General features: G+C 47.3%; 2 protein-coding genes across 3 annotated transcripts; both read right to left on the bottom strand.

The window, feature by feature from the left end:
- Positions 1-130: 130 nt before the first annotated feature.
- Positions 131-5,935, bottom strand: cnga1b (cyclic nucleotide gated channel subunit alpha 1b). Its single transcript, XM_073474847.1, has 14 exons — positions 5,838-5,935; positions 5,162-5,227; positions 4,993-5,055; positions 4,795-4,911; positions 4,602-4,706; positions 3,881-3,987; positions 3,273-3,447; positions 3,003-3,139; positions 2,746-2,918; positions 2,498-2,623; positions 1,649-1,801; positions 1,325-1,556; positions 493-668; positions 131-409 (listed from the first exon to the last, which is right to left on the bottom strand). Exons 1-14 carry the CDS (start codon positions 5,933-5,935, stop codon positions 182-184), a joined length of 1,956 nt encoding a protein of 651 aa, XP_073330948.1. The 3' UTR covers positions 131-181.
- A 2,230-nt stretch (positions 5,936-8,165) lies between these two features.
- On the bottom strand, positions 8,166-16,451 carry LOC141003482 (serrate RNA effector molecule homolog). 2 transcript variants are annotated; one of them, XM_073474830.1, is made up of 21 exons: positions 16,341-16,451; positions 14,396-14,518; positions 13,970-14,080; positions 13,593-13,736; positions 13,250-13,310; positions 12,810-13,107; positions 12,453-12,721; positions 12,222-12,359; positions 12,008-12,140; positions 11,771-11,898; positions 11,528-11,589; positions 11,206-11,284; positions 10,657-10,821; positions 10,304-10,477; positions 9,936-10,089; positions 9,687-9,799; positions 9,481-9,561; positions 9,249-9,399; positions 9,047-9,148; positions 8,574-8,700; positions 8,166-8,479 (listed from the first exon to the last, which is right to left on the bottom strand). In XM_073474830.1, the coding sequence occupies exons 2-21, from the start codon at positions 14,512-14,514 to the stop codon at positions 8,404-8,406; spliced, it is 2,685 nt and encodes an 894-aa protein (XP_073330931.1). In that variant the 5' UTR covers positions 14,515-14,518; positions 16,341-16,451; the 3' UTR covers positions 8,166-8,403. The 2 variants fall into 2 exon arrangements, with proteins under 2 accessions (XP_073330931.1, XP_073330932.1); XM_073474831.1 differs by having other exon boundaries at positions 12,459-12,721.
- Positions 16,452-22,133: the final 5,682 nt, after the last annotated feature.

Below are 22,133 nucleotides of genomic sequence, written 5' to 3'. Positions count from 1 at the left end.
CTGTCCCTTTAAAGCTGTTTGTTTTCTTCTTCTACACGTCTGGAGGTAAAAATGAATCGGACTTTAAGGAACAACATTTTAAACGCATCGTAAAAGCTGAATTTTGTAAACCGGATTTCTTGGCCCAGTCCTCTCCCTCCTGCTGCTCGTCGTTTTACTTCTTCTCTTCTTCTTCTTTGGTCTACTGGGTCTCAGGTGTCGGAGCGGGGGCGACGTCGCCCGGCTGGTCGGCTCGCGGCGGCGGCACCAGCTTCCTCTCCAGCCTGTTGACTCGGTGTTTCAGTTTGCTGTGCGTGGCTTCGTGTTCGGCCAGCAGCCGAGCGTAACGCGTCTGCAGGACGTCCAGCGTGCTCGTCATCCGCTCCACCTTCTCCTCGATCTCTTTGGGGTCGGGCCCCTGCGCCGCCACCTAGAGGACGACACCAGCTGTTACTTTAAGCTTCTCAGATCATCTTTGCTGTTTGTTTTTGTCATCAGATCATGTGACTGTACCTCCAGGTCCAGCAGTCCGTCCTTCATCAGAATCTGACGTCCCTTCTCCTCCAGCAGAGCTTTAGCATCAGGATATTCTGTTAGCGCCTCCATCAGGTCGTCTTTGGAAAGACAGAAGAGGTCGGAGTAGCCGATGCTCCTGATGTTGGCCGTCCTCCTGTTTCCTGCCTTACTGCCTGCAGAACAACATGGACTGTTAGAGAACCAGAACCAGAACCACCTCATGTTCTGGTTTAGATTTAATCTCAGACAATATTTGAATCATCTCGTGCTGAAAGTAAACGACAAGTCAGGAACATTTGACTGTTGATCGAGTCTCGACTGAGGTGAACTTTAACTCGCAACAAACAAATCTTTTGTTTTGAATTAAGACTCAAAGACACCAAAGAACAACACATCATGTCAAACGACTGGATTTATATAAATGATGCAAAAACATCGAGACTTTTAATAAAAATAAACCTGCAACATATTAAACTTAAATATTTGAGGACATGTAGCTCAGCGTACGCAACATTTCAAACTGATCTGCTGTAGAAATGCAGCAACTTACCGTCATATTTTGGTTTTTGGATGCACGATCGCCGTCAGATCTAACCTCGTGACAAATACACAGCGTTTCCTGTCAGTGCTTCAAAATAAAAGCAGCCCGTGTTTCACAAGTCAGATGTTTTCAGGAGAAAACACACCCCTCCACTAACATGGAAAACTACTTAATTAAGAAAGGTTCATTCAGGAGCGAGACGCCGTCACAGAGTCCAGATCTCAGACGAACCAGAATAATAAATAAAGAACGCCTGCGTAAATAATGTAAGAACCAACATCAGTTTACCTTTAATAGCCAGGATGCTGATCTCGCCGAAGTAGCTTCCATCACTCAGGACAACAAACTGTTTGAGACCGTCGTCGGAGACGACAGCAAGTTTTCCCTCCTTGATGATGTACATCTCTCTGCCGATGTCGCCCTTCTTACAGATGTAGTCTCCTGGACTGTAGACCTGCGGCTGCAGCTTCAGCACCAGCTCCACCAACAGGCCCGCCTCGCAGTCCGCAAAGATACGAACCTGCACGACACCACAGAAGAAGAAACCCGCTGTCTCCTCATTCGTTGATGCTCAATGATTTTATTTGTTTTGTCTTTTCGGTGTGTGCTGACCTTCTTGAGCGTGTCCAGGTGGACGTTGATGGCGATCTCAGCTCTCAGCTTGTCAGGCAGGTACTTCAACACCTCCCTCTCGTCCACTGCTTTCTTATTGGTCCACAGGAAGTCAAACCACTTGATGACTCGCTTCTCCAGGTCCTTTGTCACCTGGAGGGGGCAGGAAGGTGGAGGAGGGGTTAAAGGTCGGTTTTACTCTGGAAAGCTGCAGTGAAATGTTGGGACGGACCACAGCTGCTGATGATGATCAGCACTGTGCTGACGTTTAGTATTTAATTTTAGTCTAAACTGATTTTTGGCTCATTAATAGTTTGACAACAGGAATCCAGTACCAAGGTGGTTTACAGAGTTCAGCTGCTGTTAGACAGTTAGCTAGCTACTTAGCCTTGCAGCTTACATTAGTGGTCCTATTAGCTGACTAATGTTAGGACTGCAAAGAGCAACATTCCTGGATCCATCCCTTTATCCAGACCTGGACCAAAGGTGAATGGGTTCTATCAGCTCAGTAGTTTGTGCTGACAAACCAACCAACCAACCAACCAACCAACCAACCAATCAATCAATCAATCAATCAATCACCAAACCAACCAACCAACCAACCACCAAACCAACCAACCAACCAACCATCCAATCAATCAATCAATCAACCAACCACCAAACCAACCAACCAACCAACCAACCATCCAATTGGTTGAAGTGTTATGAAGTGTTTGCCCTCCTTTGGATAAAAGCTTCTGCCATGATGAAGGTAAGACAACGAATAACGCTTCAAAAACACTTTGTCTTATTGTGTCTTGAAACGTCTCTCCTCACTATATGGACAGAAACGCTTAGTAAGTAACAAACCTTTCGGAAGCTCATGTACTGTTTGATGGCGTCGATGCGAGCCTGGAAGTCGGCTCTGGCAGCGTTCATGTTGGTGATCATCGAACCGACGTTACCGACGATGGTGGCAAAGATCAACACGCCCACCTGGAGGAGGACAGAACATGAAAGAGTCGTGTAGATTATGAAGTACATCCTTAAATTCAATGTAAATGTTCATAAAGTTCACAGCAGGATGTTCTAGCTTCAAATCCTTAAGCCACACCCACCAGGAAGTCAGTGACAACAAAGAGGTACTCAGAGTTCTCCACAGGGGGCGGCGTTTCTCCGATGGTGGTGAGCGTCAGCGTGGACCAGTACATACTGTAGGCGTACTTCCTCACCAGACGACCAAACTCTGGATCCACCGGGTCGGGATACACAAACCTGTCAGCACCGAAACCTGCAGGGATGAGACAGAACAAGCATCAGAGGCTTTTATACAGAAACCACCGACAAAACAACCAGAGTCAGGATTCAATCCCACCGATGGCCTTGGAGAAGGAGTAGTAGAGGCAGGCGTTCCAGTGGATGATGATGACGATGTACATGACGAGGTTGGAGATACGGAGGGCGTTGGGGTAGTTGGTCCTGGTCTCCGTCCTCTGGAAGAACTCCAGCATCCTGAAACAGACAGAGTTTTGTTTATGTGACTGTCGCAGGCTTTTCCTGAAAGTATTAGAAAGGAGCTGAGAACTCCTTCCGTCCTGATGGCACCGATGAGTTAGTACTTTAGCGTAACGTGGTTCTCGTCTACCTGTTGAACCTGAAGAGCTTGTTGAGGCGGATCTCGGGGTACTTGAGGCCGAAGACGAAGAACAGCAGGTCAGTGGGGATCATGGAGATCAGGTCCAGTTTGTACTGGAAGCTGTTCTTGTAGCGGTCACGCAGCTTCTGCTCATCCTTCACGAGTAGACCCTGCTCCAGGTAACCTGAGAATACACACACGTTTTCATGTGTGGTAATTTATGCGTGCGTGTCGCTGTTAATGCATCAGTGTGTAGATGAAACCTTCTCAAGGCCCCTTCAGCTGGAGGACACACACTGCATCTCACCACTCTGAAGGTAAATCCAAACATAACTCTGAATATTTTCTCGTTTGTTTCTTTGCTTAGCAAAGCTGCTAAGTCAGCAGAGATGTTAGCATTGCTAATGTTAGCCGTGCTAGCCTCACCCTCTGATGTCTCTCCGGTGGTTTCTGTTTTTTTGTAGAGATCTAACTTCTACGAAAAATAAAAACTCTCAAAATATTACTGAACAATAATTTGAGGGCCCTGTTGCAGTAACTCTAAGTGCCCACTAGGGGAAGCAGACCAGGCATTAAACAGTCTGTTGGTGTGTGTGTGTGTGTGTGTGTGTTCTGACCGGTCCTTGTTCTGAAGACCATGTCAGCAATGTAGACCAGGTCGGAGGTTAAGTCTATGAAGAACCAGTAGTGCAGGTAGTCGGACTGTAGCTCCTCGAAACACGCCCTGACACACACACGGAAACACAAACACACACACAATTCATGGAGCAAAGCATGTGTTACTGAAGCAGAACCCTGATAATAAAGCTGACATGGATGGAGCCCACATCGACACTCTGAGCGTCACACACTGGTAGATCAATGAGAGTTCGGGGCCCAAATCCTGGTTCCTCACAGACACGGACAGGACATAAACCTAGCATCACTGGGACCCAGAGCCTGGTAGCTTACTGACAAAGTAGGGACAAAGTACATGGGGACACACTGGTAGCAAACATGCAATCATTAGGGGACTGACACCTGGTTGCCCAAAGACATGTTTGGGACCCACACCCTGCTAGCTTACTCACAGTAGCATTTTTGGGATCCAGAACCTGTCTAAACTAGAAAGCTCACTGACATGTTGGAGACACACTGGTGCTCGATAGCCAACGGACATAGTACGGACACAAAACCTGACAGTTCACTGACATTGTGGGGACACGCTGCTTGTTTATAGACATTGTGGGGACACAGATGTAGCACAACATACCAACATTGGGGGACTGGATCCTGGTCACCTGGAGACATAGTTGGGACACAAACCTAGTATTGTTTGGATCCAACCTGACAGCTTACCTGGCTATGATGAAGGTCCAGTTGTACATGACGGGGATGGTGATGATAGCCAGCCAGTAGTAGTAGGTGTTACCTGCCGGATCGATTACTGCGATCTCCTTCGGACTGAACACACACGATAATAAATCAATGAATCAATCACATGAAGCCAAATGATTTAAAACACATCAGAGTCCCAAAAAACCAAACGTACGGTTCATCTTTGGCTTTCTCTTTCTCCTTCTCCTTCTCCTTCTCCTTCTCTTTCTCCTTCTCCTCCTTCTCCTTCTGTTTTTTCTCCTTCCTCTCCTTCTTCTCCTGCTTCTCCTTCCTGGGAGAGAAGACGACAGACAGATGAATGCAAACTGAATTCAGCTGAACTGTTTGATTTAAAGATCAGGATCTCTCTCACTCCTTCTTCTCTTTTCTCTCCTTCTTCTCCTTCTTTTCTTTCTTCTTCTTCTTCTTTTCGTCTCTGGAAGACAACAGGAAACGCATCACACAAACAACCAGCAGTGTGTAACTGTTTGTGTTACAGCTGAGTGTGTGTGTGTGTGTGTGTGTGTGTGTGTGTGTCTCACTCGTCGTCGTTGTTGTTGCTGTTGTTGACGTTGAACAGAACTCCAGGTTGTTCTCTCTGAGCCGCTCTGAAACAAACAACACAACCAGACGACACGTTTACTGTTGACTACATTTAAACCACCAGTTCACCTCAAGGACCTCCTCAAGGACCTCCTCAATGACCTCCTCAATGACCTCTTCAAGGACCTCCTCAAGGACCTCCTCAATGACCTCCTCAATGACCTCTTCAAGGACCTCCTCAATGACCTCCTCAATGACCTCTTCAAGGACCTCTTCAAGGACCTCCTCAAGGACCTCCTCAAGGACCTCTTCAATGACACCTGGAAGCACTTCACTACTCTCTTCGAGAAGCCCTCGATCAGTTAAAGACCCCCACAGTCCACAGACCTGCCTCATGAACCCCTTAAACTTCTTCAAGGATAAATCTAATTAACTCGAGGAAGCCTGGGTCATTTAAAGGGTCCCTAGAATCCACAAAACATGTTTTGGACCCATTAGATCTCAGATCCTTTATTTACCCCTAGAGACCTTTTCAAGGACCCATATAACTTCCGAGGAGCCTTGGATCCTTTAAAATACCTCAGAAAATCCACAGTACTACTTCATGTACCATGTGAACCTCTTCAAAGACCTGTTGAACCTCCCAGAACCTCTTCAGGTTCCCATATAACTCACCTGTCTTCATCTGACTCCTCCTCCATGTCTTGTAGAACGATGGTGGGCGGAGTTAACCTGGAGACGGGGGAGGGGACTGAAGGAGCTACTTTGGCCATGGAGGTAATGTTTGTTCTGACTTCCTGTTCAGAGAGATGACAGGAAATGAAGAGGAAGAGAGAACAACACGTTACTGAGCTGGATCAGATCCGATGGTGGTTTATGGACGAGTCCTCGATGCCTCAGGAGACTCGTCTCAGCATAAGATCTCGGGGCTCCTGGAGACCTGGGTTACGCCAGTAAGGTTACATTTACCTTAAAGCATAGCTGCCAACTCTCACGCTCTCGCCGTGTGACACACAGCGAGAGCGTGAGAGTTGGCAGCTGTGCTTAAAGTAAAGATAAAGTTAGCATGAGAAGATAACGTTAGCATTAAAGAGATTGGTTAACATTTTGTAAAGCTATGTTTGCATATAAAAGTAGCATTAGCACTTAAAACATATGGTTAGCATGTAATAAAGTAATGTTAGCATTAAATAAGTTTGGTTAGCCTTTTGAAAAGTAAACTTAGCATAAAAAGTAACATAAGCATTAAAAAGGGTAGCATTTAAAAATTGCTAGCATAAAAAAATATGGCTAGCAGGTTAGCATTTTTAAAAAGTCATGTTAGTATAAAAACACTGGAGATAAAGCGACAGGACGCAGGACAGAACCTGATGCTCGGCTGCAGATCGAACCAGCCAACAGTTCATAAAGAAGTTATAATGAGCTCAACTTTAAACATCTACAGCTGTAAAATATAATAAACATTAATAAAAATATTGATCCACAAACATCAGACATAGACACACCGACAGGAGCAGATCACTGCAACACGAGTTCATTCTGCTGATATCGACGTACGTTCACATCTTTATTGATTTATTTGAAATGTATGTTGTATAATAATTCCCCTCCGTTATCTCCTTACTCACCTGTCAGATGATAATCTGTCGCCCTTGGTTACGTGGCCTAGATTCACCGACAGCACATCAAACTCATCGCCATGGAAACGGGTGTATCCCCTCCCTACACACACACACACACACACACACACACCTGTCTCCTTTAAATCCTGTAAAGTTTGGACCGATGAGAGAAAAGAGGATACAAGAGGAGAAACGGAGGGATGTGAGAGGTGGAGGAGTGTTTGTAGGATCCAGCAGAGAGTCAGTCTCAGTCACCCTGACCAGGATAAAGAGATTATAGGAGGGATGATACGTCTGCCTCACACACACCTGAGTGAACACAGAGCCTCACTCAGGTAGAGACGTCTTCACCTGCAGAGATGCACCCTGCTCATGTTTGAGTCAGAGGGGAGGAAGGAACTTATTCTGGTATTTGAGTTTTAATGAAGTGATGAAGACTCTGCTCAGGTGGACGAGGGAGATGAAGGTGTGAGAGAAATCTGAGGAAAGGTGGAGGGGAGGTGACGATGAGGAGAGAAGGAAGGAGAGAGGAGGCAGTGAAAAGTGAGCAGAGGCAGATTAAACCCTCTGATCCTCCTGAGTCAGCAGAGTAAACCTGCAGTGTGTAACAGGCAGCTTTGATAGGCTTAACAGGATTTACACCCGAGTGTGTGTGTGTGTGTTCAAGTACAATGATTAAGACAGATGCTCGACTATAAATCAATAAAAATCACATCAGTGAAATAATAATTCATGTTATTCAACAGTTGAAGATATTTTCATCCTCGGCTCAGAAACAAAAAATGATCTCCAAACTAATTATTCTTTTATTTTTAGCTGTTTACAGTCATCAGTGTTTATTTCACACCTTTCACTTAAACTCACTTTAGCGGCAGTTTTACTCAGAAATCAGTTATGAGCGTTAAGCAGCTTTACTGCTGCTGTAACTGTGGTTCAGTTTCCCTCCACATCAGACGTTCTCCTTCATGTGTTGAGATGAAGTCTTCAGATAAATAAACTCTGGGATCAGCTGGAATCGCATCGTCACAGATGAACACAGCAACATAAAGTTAGCATTAGAAAACTTAATGTGACCATCAGAAAGGTTAGCATAAAAACGATTGTTTATTTATTTAAAGTTATGTTAAAAAAACGTTACATTAGCATCCAAACGTATCAATTCATTTTCTTGAGTTTCTGTAAAATCAGTTAAAATCTGAGTGAAGTTTGGTTGGAGACTTGACCACCGACTTATGGACCGAATACAACAATTAAAATAATGCAGATTCAGTTTCTCCTGTCAACATGAACCATGAACAGATGTGGTAACCATAGCAACACAAGAGCCGTCATCAGTCTTCCTGTATCTGATGTGGTAACCATAGCAACACAAGAGTCGTCGTCATTCTTCCTTTATCTTTATTGGAAAGTGGAATCAGATCATCTTCACTAATTACATCAACGTTGGTCCTGCTGACTGACACACACACACACACACACACACACACACACACACACCTGCCTAACTAAAAAAAAAAAGAAAAAAAAAAAGACTAACAGACGGTGAAAGGAATCATGGGAAACGTAGGAATAAAAAAGGTTTTTTAAAAAAAACATCCTGCGGCTTCACGTCGTCGTGTTTAAAAGAAGTCGAGGTCGTCGGGAGCGTCCAGGTCTCTGTACTCGATGATCGACCGCGGGTCCCCTCGCACGCCCCTGCACACACACACAGAGAGAGAGAGAGGGTTACATATAATCAATACATAATCAATAATCAGTCTGTGATGTCATCAGTCCGTCCGTTCTCTACCTGCTGTTTCGCTGCTTCCCAGGAAACCCTCCTCCTCCTCCCCCTCCTCCTCCTAAATGACCTCTGAAGTTGTCATAGTTACCACGACCCGCCCCAAACTGGTTGTGAGGGTAGGGAGGTCCTCCGCCTGCAACACACACACACACACACACACACACACACAATTTAAACTTTCATTTTCAGGACTTCCTGTTCATGTAGCGACTACAGCAGCTGATCAAATGTAACTGAGTACATTTACTCGAGTACTGTACTTATATACAATTTAAAGGCTCTGCTACTTGTATCTGAGTATTTCCATTTTATGTTACTTTATACTTCCACTCCACTACATCTCTTTAATAACTTTAGTTACTAGTTACTTTACAGATTAGTTAGTTTTCAGTGTTTTAAAGAACAGATAGCCATGCTAATGCTAGTTAACAGGAACAACAGACAGCTGCTGTGTGTGTGTGTGTGTGTGTGCGCTGTACCAGGGAAGCCGGGCATCGGAGGTCTGACTCCAGGTGGATATCCCAGAAGGCTTTGCTGCTGTGGCGACTGACCAGGAAACCCGGGTATACCAGGAGGAGTGGCTAAAAGAGAGAGAGATATCAGGTCAGTACTTTATCTGTTCATCAGTCTGTCGGCTCCTACATTTCCCAGAATGCCTCTGTGTGTGTGTGTGTCAGTCACCTTGTGCTGGTGGTGGGAGGGGCTTGTTCTCAGGTAGAGCCGGTCTCTTGGCGTCCAGCAGGAAGTTGTTGAAGAACTGGACTTCCTGTCTGACGGCCGACACTTTGTCTCCGTGTTTGTTCAGGATGTGTTTACGCACAAACTCTGGAGCCTGAACAACAACAACAACAACGTGTCACCACGGTAACCACTGAGCCAACCCAAACACACACAACCAGGTAGCTCGACTCACCTTGAACTTTTTCCCGCTCAGAGGACAGAGCCACTTGTCTTTACTGAGCTCCTGAGTGTTGGCTGCCAGGAACTTCTCCACCTGGACACACGCGCACACACACACACACACACACACACACCTGTGTTAGCATCACTTGTGGGGACATTACATAGACACAGACAGACAGACAGACAGACAGACAGGCAGACAGACAGGTGTCTCACCTCCTGTTCCGGCTCCTTCTTTCCCAGCTTGGTGGCGTCTTCTTCACTCAGAGTCTCTGACAGTGAGAGCAGAGGAGCCAGACGCTCCTCACACATCTTCTGATGTTCACTCACTGTCCAATCAGAACACAGAGCTGGTCACACCCACACTGACATCACCATCTCAAACAACTGTAGCTTGAGCTAAATGCTAACATGCTCACAAGTGTGTGTGTGTGTGTGTGTGTGTGTGTGTGCGTGTGTGTGTACCCTCGGCTGCAGTGATCTTGGCCACAGGTAGGGGTCCTCGTACGTGGATGAGCCCGCAGCGATGAGGCATCTCGTCCTCCGCAGGATACTCACAGAAGTTATAATAATCTACAGAGTGAACCAGACGCAGGTAGAGCAGCAGCCGGTCCAGCACCTACACACACACACACACACACACACACACACACACACACACACACACAGTAAAGAAGAGACACAACATGATGAACCAGAAATGTCTTCATTGTCTCAACTAACTTGTTACTGTAAACACAACTGAAAAATCAACTGTACAGAATGTGTTGAGATACAAACAGACACAAAGAACATAAAGACACAATAAATGAACACTGAGAGGCTCCTCCCACCTTCAGTAGCTTGTCATCGGTCTCCACGGTAACCTCAGAAGAGGAGGCGGGGTCTTTGGCGTCCCCTGCGTCGTCGCCGTTGCCCCCTGAGGCTCCGGTGAGCTCCTCCTCCTCAGCGCTCACCTCCTCGATCAGGTAGTCTGTGATGTTCTTCAGGACGGGGTTGGTCTCCATCTGCAGCGCACACACACACACACACGCACACAGACACACACAGACACACACAGACACACACACACAGACACAGAGACACACACACACACACACACTTATAAATCTCTTCGTCTCCCTCCAGGTGACACAACTTATCAGTCACAGTGATGATGAGTAGAAGAGGAAGAGGTGTGCGGTACCTGTCCGGCCCACAGCTCCCCCTTCTGGTCCAGACTGTGGACGAGCCGGGCCGACAGCCGGATGTCGTTCCTCACCACCGGTTTGTGGTGAGTCAGTCCGTTAACGGTGCGGACGCGTCGACACAGATCTCTGTTGACCACCGGAGACAGTTCACAGTCTCTGAGCTGAGAGACACCAGAGACACGTTAGGCCCAGTGTGTGTGTGTGTGTGTGTGTGTGTGTAGTTTATCACAGTGTGTGTGTGTGTGTAGTTTATCACAGTGTGTGTGTGTGTGTGTGTGTGTGTGTGTGTGTAGTTTATCACAGTGTGTGTGTGTGTGTGTGTCTGTGTGTGTGTGTAGTTTATCACAGTCTGTGTGTGTGTGTGTGTGTGTAGTTTATCACAGTCTGTGTGTGTGTGTAGTTTAACACAGTGTGTGTGTGTGTGTGTGTGTAGTTTATCACAGTGTGTGTGTGTGTGTGTGTCTGTGTGTGTGTGTGTCTGTGTGTCTGTGTGTGTGTGTGTGTGTGTGTAGTTTAACACAGTGTGTGTGTGTGTGTGTGTGTACCCTGATGTTCTGCAGGTTCCAGCACGTCTCCTTGATGTTCACACTGCGGTCAAACGTCACCCAGCACCGCCTGAAGAACCTGCAACACACAAAGATTCACATCAACACACACTTCAAATCCTTCTTCTCACCACACAATAAATATTGATGCACAACGACCACAAATACATCGGAAAATAACCAAGAATAAAAAAGACGCAGCGTTTACACAAAACAGAACAATAAAAAAGTCCTCACATACAAAAACGTCTGGACAACAGTGATTCTTCACGTTGTCTCAGCGTTTGACCACAAACGTCACAGCTACATAAAACTGTCTCACCTCCTCTCAGGCTGAGGGTCCGACAGCGCCACCCGCAGGAAGCCCGGGTACCTGCGACACAACTGCAGACATCAATCATGTCAGTACGGTGGCGTACAGGTGTGTGTGCAGGTGTGTGTGTACAGGTGTGTGTACAGGTGTGTGTGTGTACAGGTGTGTGTACAGGTGTGTGTACAGGTGTGTGTGTGTACAGGTGTGTGTGCGTGTGTGTGTGTGTGCAGGTGTGTGTGTGTGTGCTCTCACAGCTGTGATCTCCTCCTTGGACACCTCTGGCGGGATGCTCCTGATGAACAAGGAAGTGGTGAGGTGGAGGGGGCGGGGCTTGGCTGGAGCCTCCTTCTCTCTCTCCTTCCCTCGCTCTTTACGACGCTCTGACACACACACACACACACACACACACACACACACACACACATTAAAATACGTACATTCATCAGCGCAGTGTGTTCATTGGGGAATAAAAGCGTTTGCTGTCTGTACCGTCTTCTCTGTCCTCCTCCTCTTCCTCCTTCTCCTCGTCTTCCTCCTTCTCTCCCTCAGAGTGGGAGGAGTCAGAGTCGGAGGCGCTGCCCTCGCCGCTGTCAGCTGACACGCTGCGTTTCCGCTTCCTGCCCTGAAAGGAGGGGGCGGGGTTAAAACCAGCAGCATCATCAGAGCGCCATCATTAACAGCAGGAAGCGGAGAACAGACTCACTTTCTTTGTCGTCTTCTCTTCCTCTTCCTCCTCCTCCTCCTCCTTCTTCTCCTCCTCCTCCTCATCATCGTCCTCCCCCTCCTCCTCTTCATTGTCATCCTTCTCCTCCCCGTTCTGTTTGGTTTCCTCTTCAGCGTCCTGACAGAGGACAGGAAACATCATCAGGGTTTCGTTCATTTCTTTAAACCTCAACAGATCAGTGGACACTAACGAGCGAGTCGTCTCACTGACCTTCACCTTCACAGACTCTTTCATCTCTCCCGTCTCCCTGCTGGTCGTCTCCTCTGTCCGACTCCCCGTCGTCTCTGAGCCCGTCTGAGCGCTCTGATCGCTGGGATCTCCCTGACTCTTCTCCCCTCCTGCTCCTCCTGCTCCTCCTGCTGCTGCTCCTCCTCCTCCTCCGATGCTGCAGCTTGCCTCCCCACCAGCCGCTGCAGCAGCAGACGGTACTTCCAGGACCTGCAGGTCCAAGTCTGTCCCTCCCTCCATCTTTATGACAGCTGCAGAGAGAGACAAGAGAGAGTTTAAGGACTTCATTACCCAGAATCCCCTGCACAGTGACAGCAGGAAGTCCTGATCCTTTCTTACCTGCGTCCAGCAGTTTGATGATGGCGGGGGCGTGCTCCATGTCCAGCGACATGTTGTCCAGCCAGTTGTTGTCCAGCAGGAAGAGGAAGACGCCCAGCCGGGTTTTGAGTGCGGCAAGAGACTCCGCCTTCCTCGCTGTGATGTCATCAGGGTGGTACTTGGAGCGGAACCACTCCTGGTCTTTGTGCTGGAGGAAGAAGTCCTGCAGCTGCTGTCGTCTGAAGTCCAACTTGTACTGATTGTAGCGCTTCACCGACTCGGTCTCGTCTACGCTGTCCTCCATGTTCAACAGGAACTCCTGCACGCACACACACACACACACACACACACACACACACACACACACACACAAAATTACACACAGAACTGATATTATATTCCACAGTGAGGTAAAATGGCCGCCGGGCCGATGGTAAAGTGGGTTTGTTTGTCTCCCTCACCTTGAAGCTCCTCATGGTGGGAGGACCAGGAGGAGGGAGGTCTGGATCCACCATCCCCAACCTGAGATTTTACAGTCATCATTAAAAAACAATGTTTATTATCACGTAAAGAACAAATCTGTTTATTTACTCCACGTTTGTCAGACAAATGTATAAAACCATCACAGCTCCTGTTTATTGTCTTTCACCTGATGCTAAACATCATTAATAAATTAAATGAATAACAGAAGTCAACACAATATAAACTGTAGTTTAACAGCCTGAGCAGGTTTGTGTCTCTGTCCTGTTCGTAGCTGACAGACTTTGACCTGTAGGGGGCAGCAGCAGCTGGCGCTCAGCTCACCTGCCCTGCAGCGGGTGACCTCCATGATGCGGGTGCAGGTGGGGGAGGTCGGGGTGCCAACCCTGAGGCCCCGCCCCTGGAAACGGACCCCCGCCTCCTCCGTACGGCATGTCGTAGCGGTACGGCTCCCCCCGGTGGTCGTCCCTGGAAAATGTGAAAAGACGCCCTGAAATCATTGACAGACGCTTTTGTCCAAAGTGACTTACAGTAATTTATACAGTCTGATGGCGGCGGCTGCCACGCAAGCTGCCGACCAGCACATCAGGAGCAGTTTGGGGTTCAGTATCTTGCTCAGGGACACTTTGACCTGCAGACCAGGGGAATCGAACTCATGTGGACACTGCAGGCCTCAGACCAGCTGCAGCGCCGTCACTCACCAGTCTCTCCTCATGCGCTTGTGCTGAGGGCTGATGTGTCGGGGGGGAGAAAACCTCTCTCTGCGACCGCGATCATAGTCCCTCCTCCGCTCCCTGCCACGGTCCCAGTCCCTGACAGCACACAGACACACAACATCAGCATCACACAGACACACAGCATCAGCATCAACACAACACAACACCACACACAGCATCAACACCACACAGACACACAACATCAGCATCAACACCACACAGACACACAGCATCAGCATCACACCACACAGACACACAACATCAGCATCACACAACACACAGCATCAGCATCAACACCACACAGACACACAGCATCAACACAACACACACACACAGAGCATCAACACAAACACACGCTGTCACTACGTGTCACACTGAGGTGTGTGTGCTTGTGTGTTCAGGTGTGCGCACCTGTCGGGCCAGTCGTCCCTCCTCCTCTCCTCCCTCTCTCTCGACCGCTCCATGTCGCTCCTCTCTCTCCTGAACTTGTCCCGCCTCCTCCTGTCGAACTCGTCATCGCTGTCTCCCATTGGACTGAAACACACACACACACGCACGGTTTCATTAACAGGCGACAAACACAACAAGCTGGTGAGTGTGTGAACATGTGAACATGTGAACAGGAGGACGTTCAGTGGACCAACCGTCCAAAACTCAGAGATATTTAATTCACTTTCACGTTTCATTCACGGTTTAAATTTTGAATTTATATATTTTGTTAAAAGATAAATAAAACAAGACTTTATAAGTCAGTTTACTTGTGGAGGAGTTATGTGGGCTGCAGCAGTGTGTGTCTGTGTGTGTTTGTGTGTCGCCTTGTTGTCTGAGAGAAGAGTAAATAACACAGCCAGTACTGACGTATTGATGAGAACTGACACCACAAACAATCATTAATGTGTGTCGATTAGATACTTTTGACCCCACTCAGTATCTGACATCAGTCCACGAGACTTCTTTTCCTTATTTTCAGTAATAAGTCTTTGCTCTGCTTCAGGCACCAGCACCACACATATTAGTGCATCAGTGAGATCTGTGCAGACGACGGGACTCGTTCGGTCTCAACTCGTGTGAGAGTCGGGCTCGGCCGACATCTCACTCTCATCTAAACAGACCATTTTCATTTATTTTATGTTATACGACAGGAAAAGGCCAAGATGGCACTGTAGAGAGACGGCTACGTGCCGAGAGCGCCAGTTTATTTTGGTTATTTATCATCTTTACAAGTGATTTTGTCTGTTATGTGGTGTAGTTATCAGCAGGTTGTGTAGTTGTATCCAAACTCTGTTTACTTCTTGTGTCAGCTTAGTGTTTTAAAGATAAAGTGAAGGACCTCTTCTAATGAACCAGTCACCACAACATCACCAGACTCCCTTTACAAATGTAGTGATTTTAAGACTCGAGTTAAAACAAACTTTATAAACTTTATAAACTCTGTCCCTGACTAATTCTTCTTTATTTGTTCCTTCTTGTAAATTCAGCAAATGTTCTACATTAACTTCTTTCTTCCCACTTGATCACTTTTATTTCTTTATTTTACTGTTTTGCTTTATTTTTAACTCTTTGCACAACAACAACAACACACTCGTTACTTTACATCCTGTAACTGTGTCTCATGTACAAACATGTATAGATAACAGACACACATGCATCGTTACTTTTACTGGTCCATACATTTTATTGACTGATTATGTTTTAGATCATTTCTGCAGCAAAGTCTCGAAGCAAAAGATTTTCAGACGAGTGTTGTTGTTCATGAAACACCTCCTATTTTAACTTTAAATACTGACTCGGTTCTGTTGTTTCTGTTAAACACGACACTGATCCAGATTCACGGAGCATCAGTCACAAACCACCAGATGTCGCCATGTTTGCTGCCCTGAAGCTTCAAACGTTTCGAGGAAACATAAAAAGAAAAGTCCAGAACTTCCCTTCAGTCTCTACTTCACGAAACCAACACCGAGGCAGAACTTGGTGTTTCTGCAGAGATGTTTTCTGAGGAGAAGCTGAAGTTGTTCCTTAAACCCTGAAACACGAACACCTCCGCAGCATTAGCGGGTAGTTAGCCTGTTAGCTTCATTAGCATCGCCTCCTTTAACTCAGCTGTCTCTAACACAAAGTGTCTGTGGGTCCATTAAACAACAGACACCAACACTAAAGTTACCTGTGAGCTAAAGCTAAAGCTCAAGCTAAAGCTAGCTGTTACCTGGAGCTAACAGCGGCTAATTAGCTGGTTAGCACCGCAGCTAGCCCAGCGTGCTAACGCCGGCGCAGTTCGGGCTCATGTTCGCTTCAGTTCGTGTTCGGGCCGATCCACACATGGACCGAACAGTAACAAGGTGTTCACACGGTTCCTCACCTGCAGCTCCGCCGCCGTACGACACTGAGAACAAAGCTGGGCAGCTAACAACAAAACTGTCCCGCCGCCAGTCCGGGATCACGATGAGCCGACGACACTTCCGGTCCCCGTCAGTTCCGGTCCGGTCCTTCAGGTCACCGTGAAGTGGAGTCTCCTCCTGGAGGTGAGGAGGGAAACGACAGGTCCAGATCATCTCTGCTCCACCTGATGAAACAACTGGACCCACATCATCACCAGACTCCCTTAAAGGAGCAGTTCACTCTAAAACTCAGTCCAGTCATTCTGGACTCGTGCTGATGAGAGTCCGGGTTAGTTTCTGCAGCTGGAGACCCGCGGGTTCCCTCCTGCAGCAATAATCCATATAACAGCGTCAATGGTGCCCGAGACGAAAAGGTCCATAAAACTACACAGAGACTTTGTAATATTCCTCCAAACTGCTCGTCCGCTGCATCCAAGTGTCCTGAAGAGGCGACATCCAGAGTTTACTGGACGACGTCATTTAGTACATTTTACAGCCTGAACAGTCGCTGTGCTGTATCTGCCTGGAGGCACGCGAGCGACCGAGCGACACACAAACACGAGAGGGATCTGCTGCACTAGTGCTTTGAAACTTTGACACTCACAGCAGGAAGTAAATACCGGTGTGTATCTGTTGTGAGACTCGTTCATCTTGTCCGGCGGCTTCAGTCGTGCGAACGCTGTGAGGTGAGTCGATAATGACTGAATTTCGTTCTAGAGTGAACTATTCCTTTAACAAATGTAGTGATTTTAAGAGTTGTTGAGTTAAAACAAACTTTATAAACATTATGAAACTCTGTCTCTGACAGATTCTGCATCATTGTCTCCTTCTTGTAAATTCAGCATTAAATCAGAACATGAAGTTGTTTGTTTCCTGTAAAAAGAGTCAGTCTTCACATGATTTTTCAGCTGCATGGCTGGTGGAGATCATGTGAACACTTCCATGTCTGTGACGATCAGCTGGCCTATATAACCTCCCTGCTGACATCACTAAACCGACTCTACTGAAGCCTTTAGACTTTAAACTCATCTCCAGCTTTCACAAAATGATCATTGAAAAAAATGAAAAAATGATAAAAGAAATTAACCACAACTCCACAAAAGTACCATTGTTTGGGGGCAGCATGCTTCTGGCAAACATTAAAACTCATCACTGATTACAGGATGATATTAATTTAATTTAATAACCCTTTACGCAGCTGGAGCTGGCTTCAAAAGTCTCAGGCCTGCCGTCACCAGTGGGACACGATGAAACAAACCTCCTCCAGCGTATCCAGAACTCTGCTGCCAGAACTTGGACTCAGAAATCATGACGTCACACTGATCCTGGCTTCCTAACATGGCTGATGTGTTGATTACTAACAACATTGATAACTTATAAACCTGAGGCCTCGCTGCAGCTGAAAGGCTTCATTCTTCAGGGAAAAGTTTGTTTTGTTCAACAAAATGTGAAGCTGTGACCTCAAACTGTTGCTCGGGTTAAGAAGCTAAACGAAGTGCTGTGGAAGTCATGTGTGGTCTTCAGCGCCCCCTGCTGGTGCTTTAATGTAACTACAGCAGAGTCGATGCAGGAGAGCAGCAGCTGCCAACACACTGTCTCCACAAACCGACAGCTCAGCATGTTCGAGCCGTCCCTACTGTTTGATTACACTGTTACATGCTGTTCTCTGAGTCGACTACATCGTGTGATAACGTGTTGTGATTATAGTACAAATACAGCCACTTCCTCCCTCGTTGGCCAGGATGGATGAGGCCTCACAGCCAACAACAGGTGCTGGAGGACTTCATCGTGGAGTTTATGAAGCTCTGGGTCCTTAGACTGAAAATCCTGATGAAACACCAACAATAAACACAAAAAATCAACATTTTAAATCAACAAATGTAAAATTATCGGTGACCTGATCTGTATTAGCTGTGAAAAGCAGGTAATTATCAGTCATCGGGATCAGATGAAATATATCCTGTATCTCTAGATTTGACGAGCATCTTGATCTAATAAATACATAAAGTGCTCAGCAGAAGGAAGCAGCTCAATCGACCAAAATCTTTATATCTTATCTAATCTAATCTTATAGAAAGCATCTGTTTTGGAGTGAAGCATGCATGTGATGTATTCACTAGGAATGCAGTCCATAACAATGTTGTGCCATGATTTTGTTGGAGCAGCATTCTTGATCCAGAATTCAGGATCATTTGCAGTGGGTATAGCAATCTGGGCAGGACGTTCATTTTTATGAGAGCAACCCTACCTAGCCAGGAATGAGGGAGAGGGGCCCAGCGGTCTAAATCTGCCCTTATAGCATCCAAGAGGGGGGGAAGTTGGACTTAAACATCTGACCAAAAGTGGGTGTTTAATGCACTTCTAAGTAAATGAAACCGGTGGGAGACCAGCAGAACAGGAAGGGCTCAGCCACACTTGGAACACACGTTAAAGACCCCAGGGGCATGGCCTCGGATTTTGCAAAGTTAATTTTATATCCCGAAAAGAGGCTGAATGAAGAAATGACCTAATCAGGCAGGGAACAGAAGTTTGGGGGTGCGATAAATGTATCAAAATGTCGTCCGCGTATAAGGTACTTTTGTGTTCCCTTTCACCAGCGATGATACCAGAAATGAAAGTGTTCTGCCTTACTGCTTGGGCCAGCGGCTCAATAGCAATGTCAGAGAGCAGGGGGCTGAGGGGGTCGCCCTGCCTTTTCCCTGCGGTGGAGGGGGAAGTTGGCGGATCTCAGCCCGTTAGTCAGAACCGCTGCCGCCGGAGTGTTATACAGAACCCTAATCCAATTCACAAAATTATCACCTAGGCCAAATTCCTCCAGAGCGCAGAACAAATACGACCACTCGACCCGGTCGAATGCCTTCTCGGCGTCGAGAGACAGCACGAGGGCCGGGTCCTTTCTGCTCTGGGTTAGTTGGATGATGTTAAGGAGCCTCCTCACATTATCACAGGAGTTCTGGCCCTTGACAAAACCGGTTTGGTCCTCCTTGACAATATGGGGCAGCACCTTCTCTGGGCGTAAGGCCAAAATTTTGGAGAGCAGTTTTTGGTCAGAGTTAAGTTGGGCTATCGGTCTGTAAGAGGCGCAGCTATCCGGGCATGTTCCTTTTTTAAGGATGAGAGAAATGTTGGCCTCCCTAAGGGACTGAGGAAGGATCCCATTTTCAAATGAATGATTAAGCATAGACAGCAGCGGGTCTAAAAGAATACTACTAAACTCCTTATAATATACGACCTGCGAATTGCAAATGAACTGAACGAGTTCTACTGTCGCTTTGAGAGACAAAGGGACAGTCCTGACACCACCCCCCGCGACACCCTCTCCCATCCCACCAACCCCCTTACCCCCACCCCCAGCCCCAGCCCAACAGGACCCTGGGCCTCTCCACTTCACACCTCTCGGTCCCTCCCCTCTTCAACCACAGTGACGACTCTCTGCCTGCAGGAGAAGGACGTCAACAAGCTCTTCAAGAGACAGAACCCCCGCAAAGCAGCCGGACCAGACTCTGTCTCTCCATCCACCCTGAAGCACCGCGCTGACCAGCTGTCTCCAGTGTTCACGGACATCTTCAACACCTCACTGGAGATATGTCATGTGCCAGCCTGCTTCAAAGTCTCCACCATCATCCCCGTCCCCAAAAAACCCACTCCTGGACCCACTGCAGTTTGCCTACAGAGCCAACAGGTCTGTAGATGATGCAGTAAATATGGCCCTGCACTACACCCTCCAGCATCTGGACTCCCCAGGAACATATGCCAGGATCCTGTTTGTGGACTTCAGCTCTGCCTTTAACACTATCCTCCCGGCTCTGCTACAGGACGAGCTCTCCCAGCTCCACGTGCCTGACTCCACCTGCAGGTGGATCACAGACTTCCTGTCTGACAGGAAGCAGCGTGTGAAGCTGGGGAAACATGTCTCTGAATCCCAGACCATCAGCACTGGATCCCCCCAAGGCTGCGTTCTCTCTCCCCTGCTCTTCTCGCTGTACACCAACGGTTGCACCTCCAGTCACCAGTCCGTCAAGCTCCTGAAGTTCGCAGACGACACCACGCTCATTGGGCTCATCTCTGGCGGGGATTAGTCTGCCTACAGGTGGGAGATTGACCATCTGGTGACCTGGTGCAGCCAGAACAACCTGGAGCTTAATGCTCTAAAGACAGTGGAGATAGTAGTGGACTTCAGGAAGAACCCGCCCCTGTCATCCTGTGTGGCTCCCCAGTCAACTCTGTGGAGTCCTGCCGCTTCCTGGGCACCATCATCTCCCAGGACCTAAAATGGGAGCTGAACATCAGATCCCTCACCAAAAAAGCTCAACAGAGGATGTTCTTCCTGCGGCAGCTGAAGAAGTTCAACCTGCCAAAGACGATGATGGTGCACTTCTACACTGCCATCATCGAGTCCATCCTCACCTCCTCCATCACCGTCTGGTACGCTGCTGCCACTGCTAAGGACAAGAGCAGACTGCAGCGCATCACACACTCTGCTGAGAAGGTGATTGGACCTTCCATCCCTTCAGGACCTGCACAGCTCCAGGGCTCTGAGGCCTGCAGGTAGGACTGTGGCCGACCCCTCCCATCCCGGTCACAGTCTTTTTGACACTCTCCCCTCTGGCATGAGGCTGCGGTCCATCAGGACCAAAACCTCCCGCCACATGAACAGTTTCTTCTCCTTTGCAGTTGGGATCCTTAACAAGTCCCGGGACCCCCACCCCCACTGACACTGACACTGACTCTTGCACTCAAACTCATCACCGCCCTTGATATCTTTGCATTACATTAATGCAGAATTTGTACATCTTTTATTTGTACGCCTCCTCTCTAGTAATTGGGGCATTAGGTTGTAATTTTTGGTCCTCCGTAGCCTTGGGGAGTCTCAAATCTGCAAAAAACTGACGCATAAGGGTCAGGGCATTGTCAGGCTGTTCTGAACTATATAGACTAGAATAAAATGATGCAAAGTGTTTATTAATGGTTCTAGTATCGAACGATCTAACACCATTAGAGCCAGTGATAGAGACTATATTTTTAGAATCTGCCCTCTTCTTGACAAGATTAGCAAGATATGTTCCAGGTTTATCCCCAAACTCATATAGTTTCTGCCTGGCAAATTTGAGGGACTGTTCAGAGTCCTGAATCAGAAAAGTATTCAATGCAGCAAGTGCGGATAACAGTTCCTTAACCAAATCTGGACCCGGGCTAGATATGTGATTTTTCTCCAATTCAGCTAGTTGAGATTCGAGAAGTTCACGCTGTTCATTCTTCCTACGTCTTTTGGATGCAACAAAAGATATAATCAGTCTGCGGGAGTATATTTTACACGTCTCCCTGAGGACAGAGGGATTATCTCAACCTCAGATGCACAGACAGCATGTCTCCACTCTGTGACAGCAGCATGAAAATGGATCTAAAGCTGTGAGTGATGGATTCATGAGGCAGCATCACTTTGATTACAGCGCCCCCATGTGGCACAGCTTATTTCTACATGTGTGATGACTGAGGACAGTTTCATGTCTCACATTTATAACTGGAACAACAGGATCCATTCTACACTCATCAACTCGTGACAATATTAATTTTAATATAAAATTGGCCCTCACGACGACAGTATTTATATTAGCTCAGTAAATGTATCTCGACACATTTCCAAGTATAAACAGGATGTAAAATAAAATGTCTGTTACCTCTGGTGTTGTTAAAGGACACTGCAGAGCTCCAAGTCGAACATTTCAAAACAAACTTAAGACCTCGACTTTGACTGGAACGCAGCATAAGCCCCC

Source organism: Pagrus major, chromosome 10, assembly GCF_040436345.1.
Source record: "Pagrus major chromosome 10, Pma_NU_1.0".
In the NCBI taxonomy this organism is placed as follows: Eukaryota; Metazoa; Chordata; class Actinopteri; order Spariformes; family Sparidae; genus Pagrus; species Pagrus major.
This window is presented reverse-complemented; position numbering and strand designations above follow the sequence as displayed.

Excerpts from the sequence above, each read along its gene's own strand:
- cnga1b (XM_073474847.1), bottom strand. The coding sequence starts at position 5,935 with ATGGCCAAAGTAGCTCCTTCAGTCCCCTCCCCCGTCTCCAGGTTAACT. Across the intron at positions 4,912-4,992 it reads GAGAGAAAAGAGAAGAAGGA|GAAGGAGAAGCAGGAGAAGA; the intron begins GTGAGAGAGATC and ends CTTCTCTCCCAG. Across the intron at positions 2,919-3,002 it reads CTCCTTCTCCAAGGCCATCG|GTTTCGGTGCTGACAGGTTT; the intron begins GTGGGATTGAAT and ends TCATCCCTGCAG.
- LOC141003482 (XM_073474830.1), bottom strand. The coding sequence starts at position 14,514 with ATGGGAGACAGCGATGACGAGTTCGACAGGAGGAGGCGGGACAAGTTC. Across the intron at positions 12,360-12,452 it reads AAGAGTCTGTGAAGGTGAAG|GACGCTGAAGAGGAAACCAA; the intron begins GTCAGTGAGACG and ends GTCCTCTGTCAG. Across the intron at positions 8,480-8,573 it reads GGGAAGCAGCGAAACAGCAG|GGGCGTGCGAGGGGACCCGC; the intron begins GTAGAGAACGGA and ends GTGTGTGTGCAG.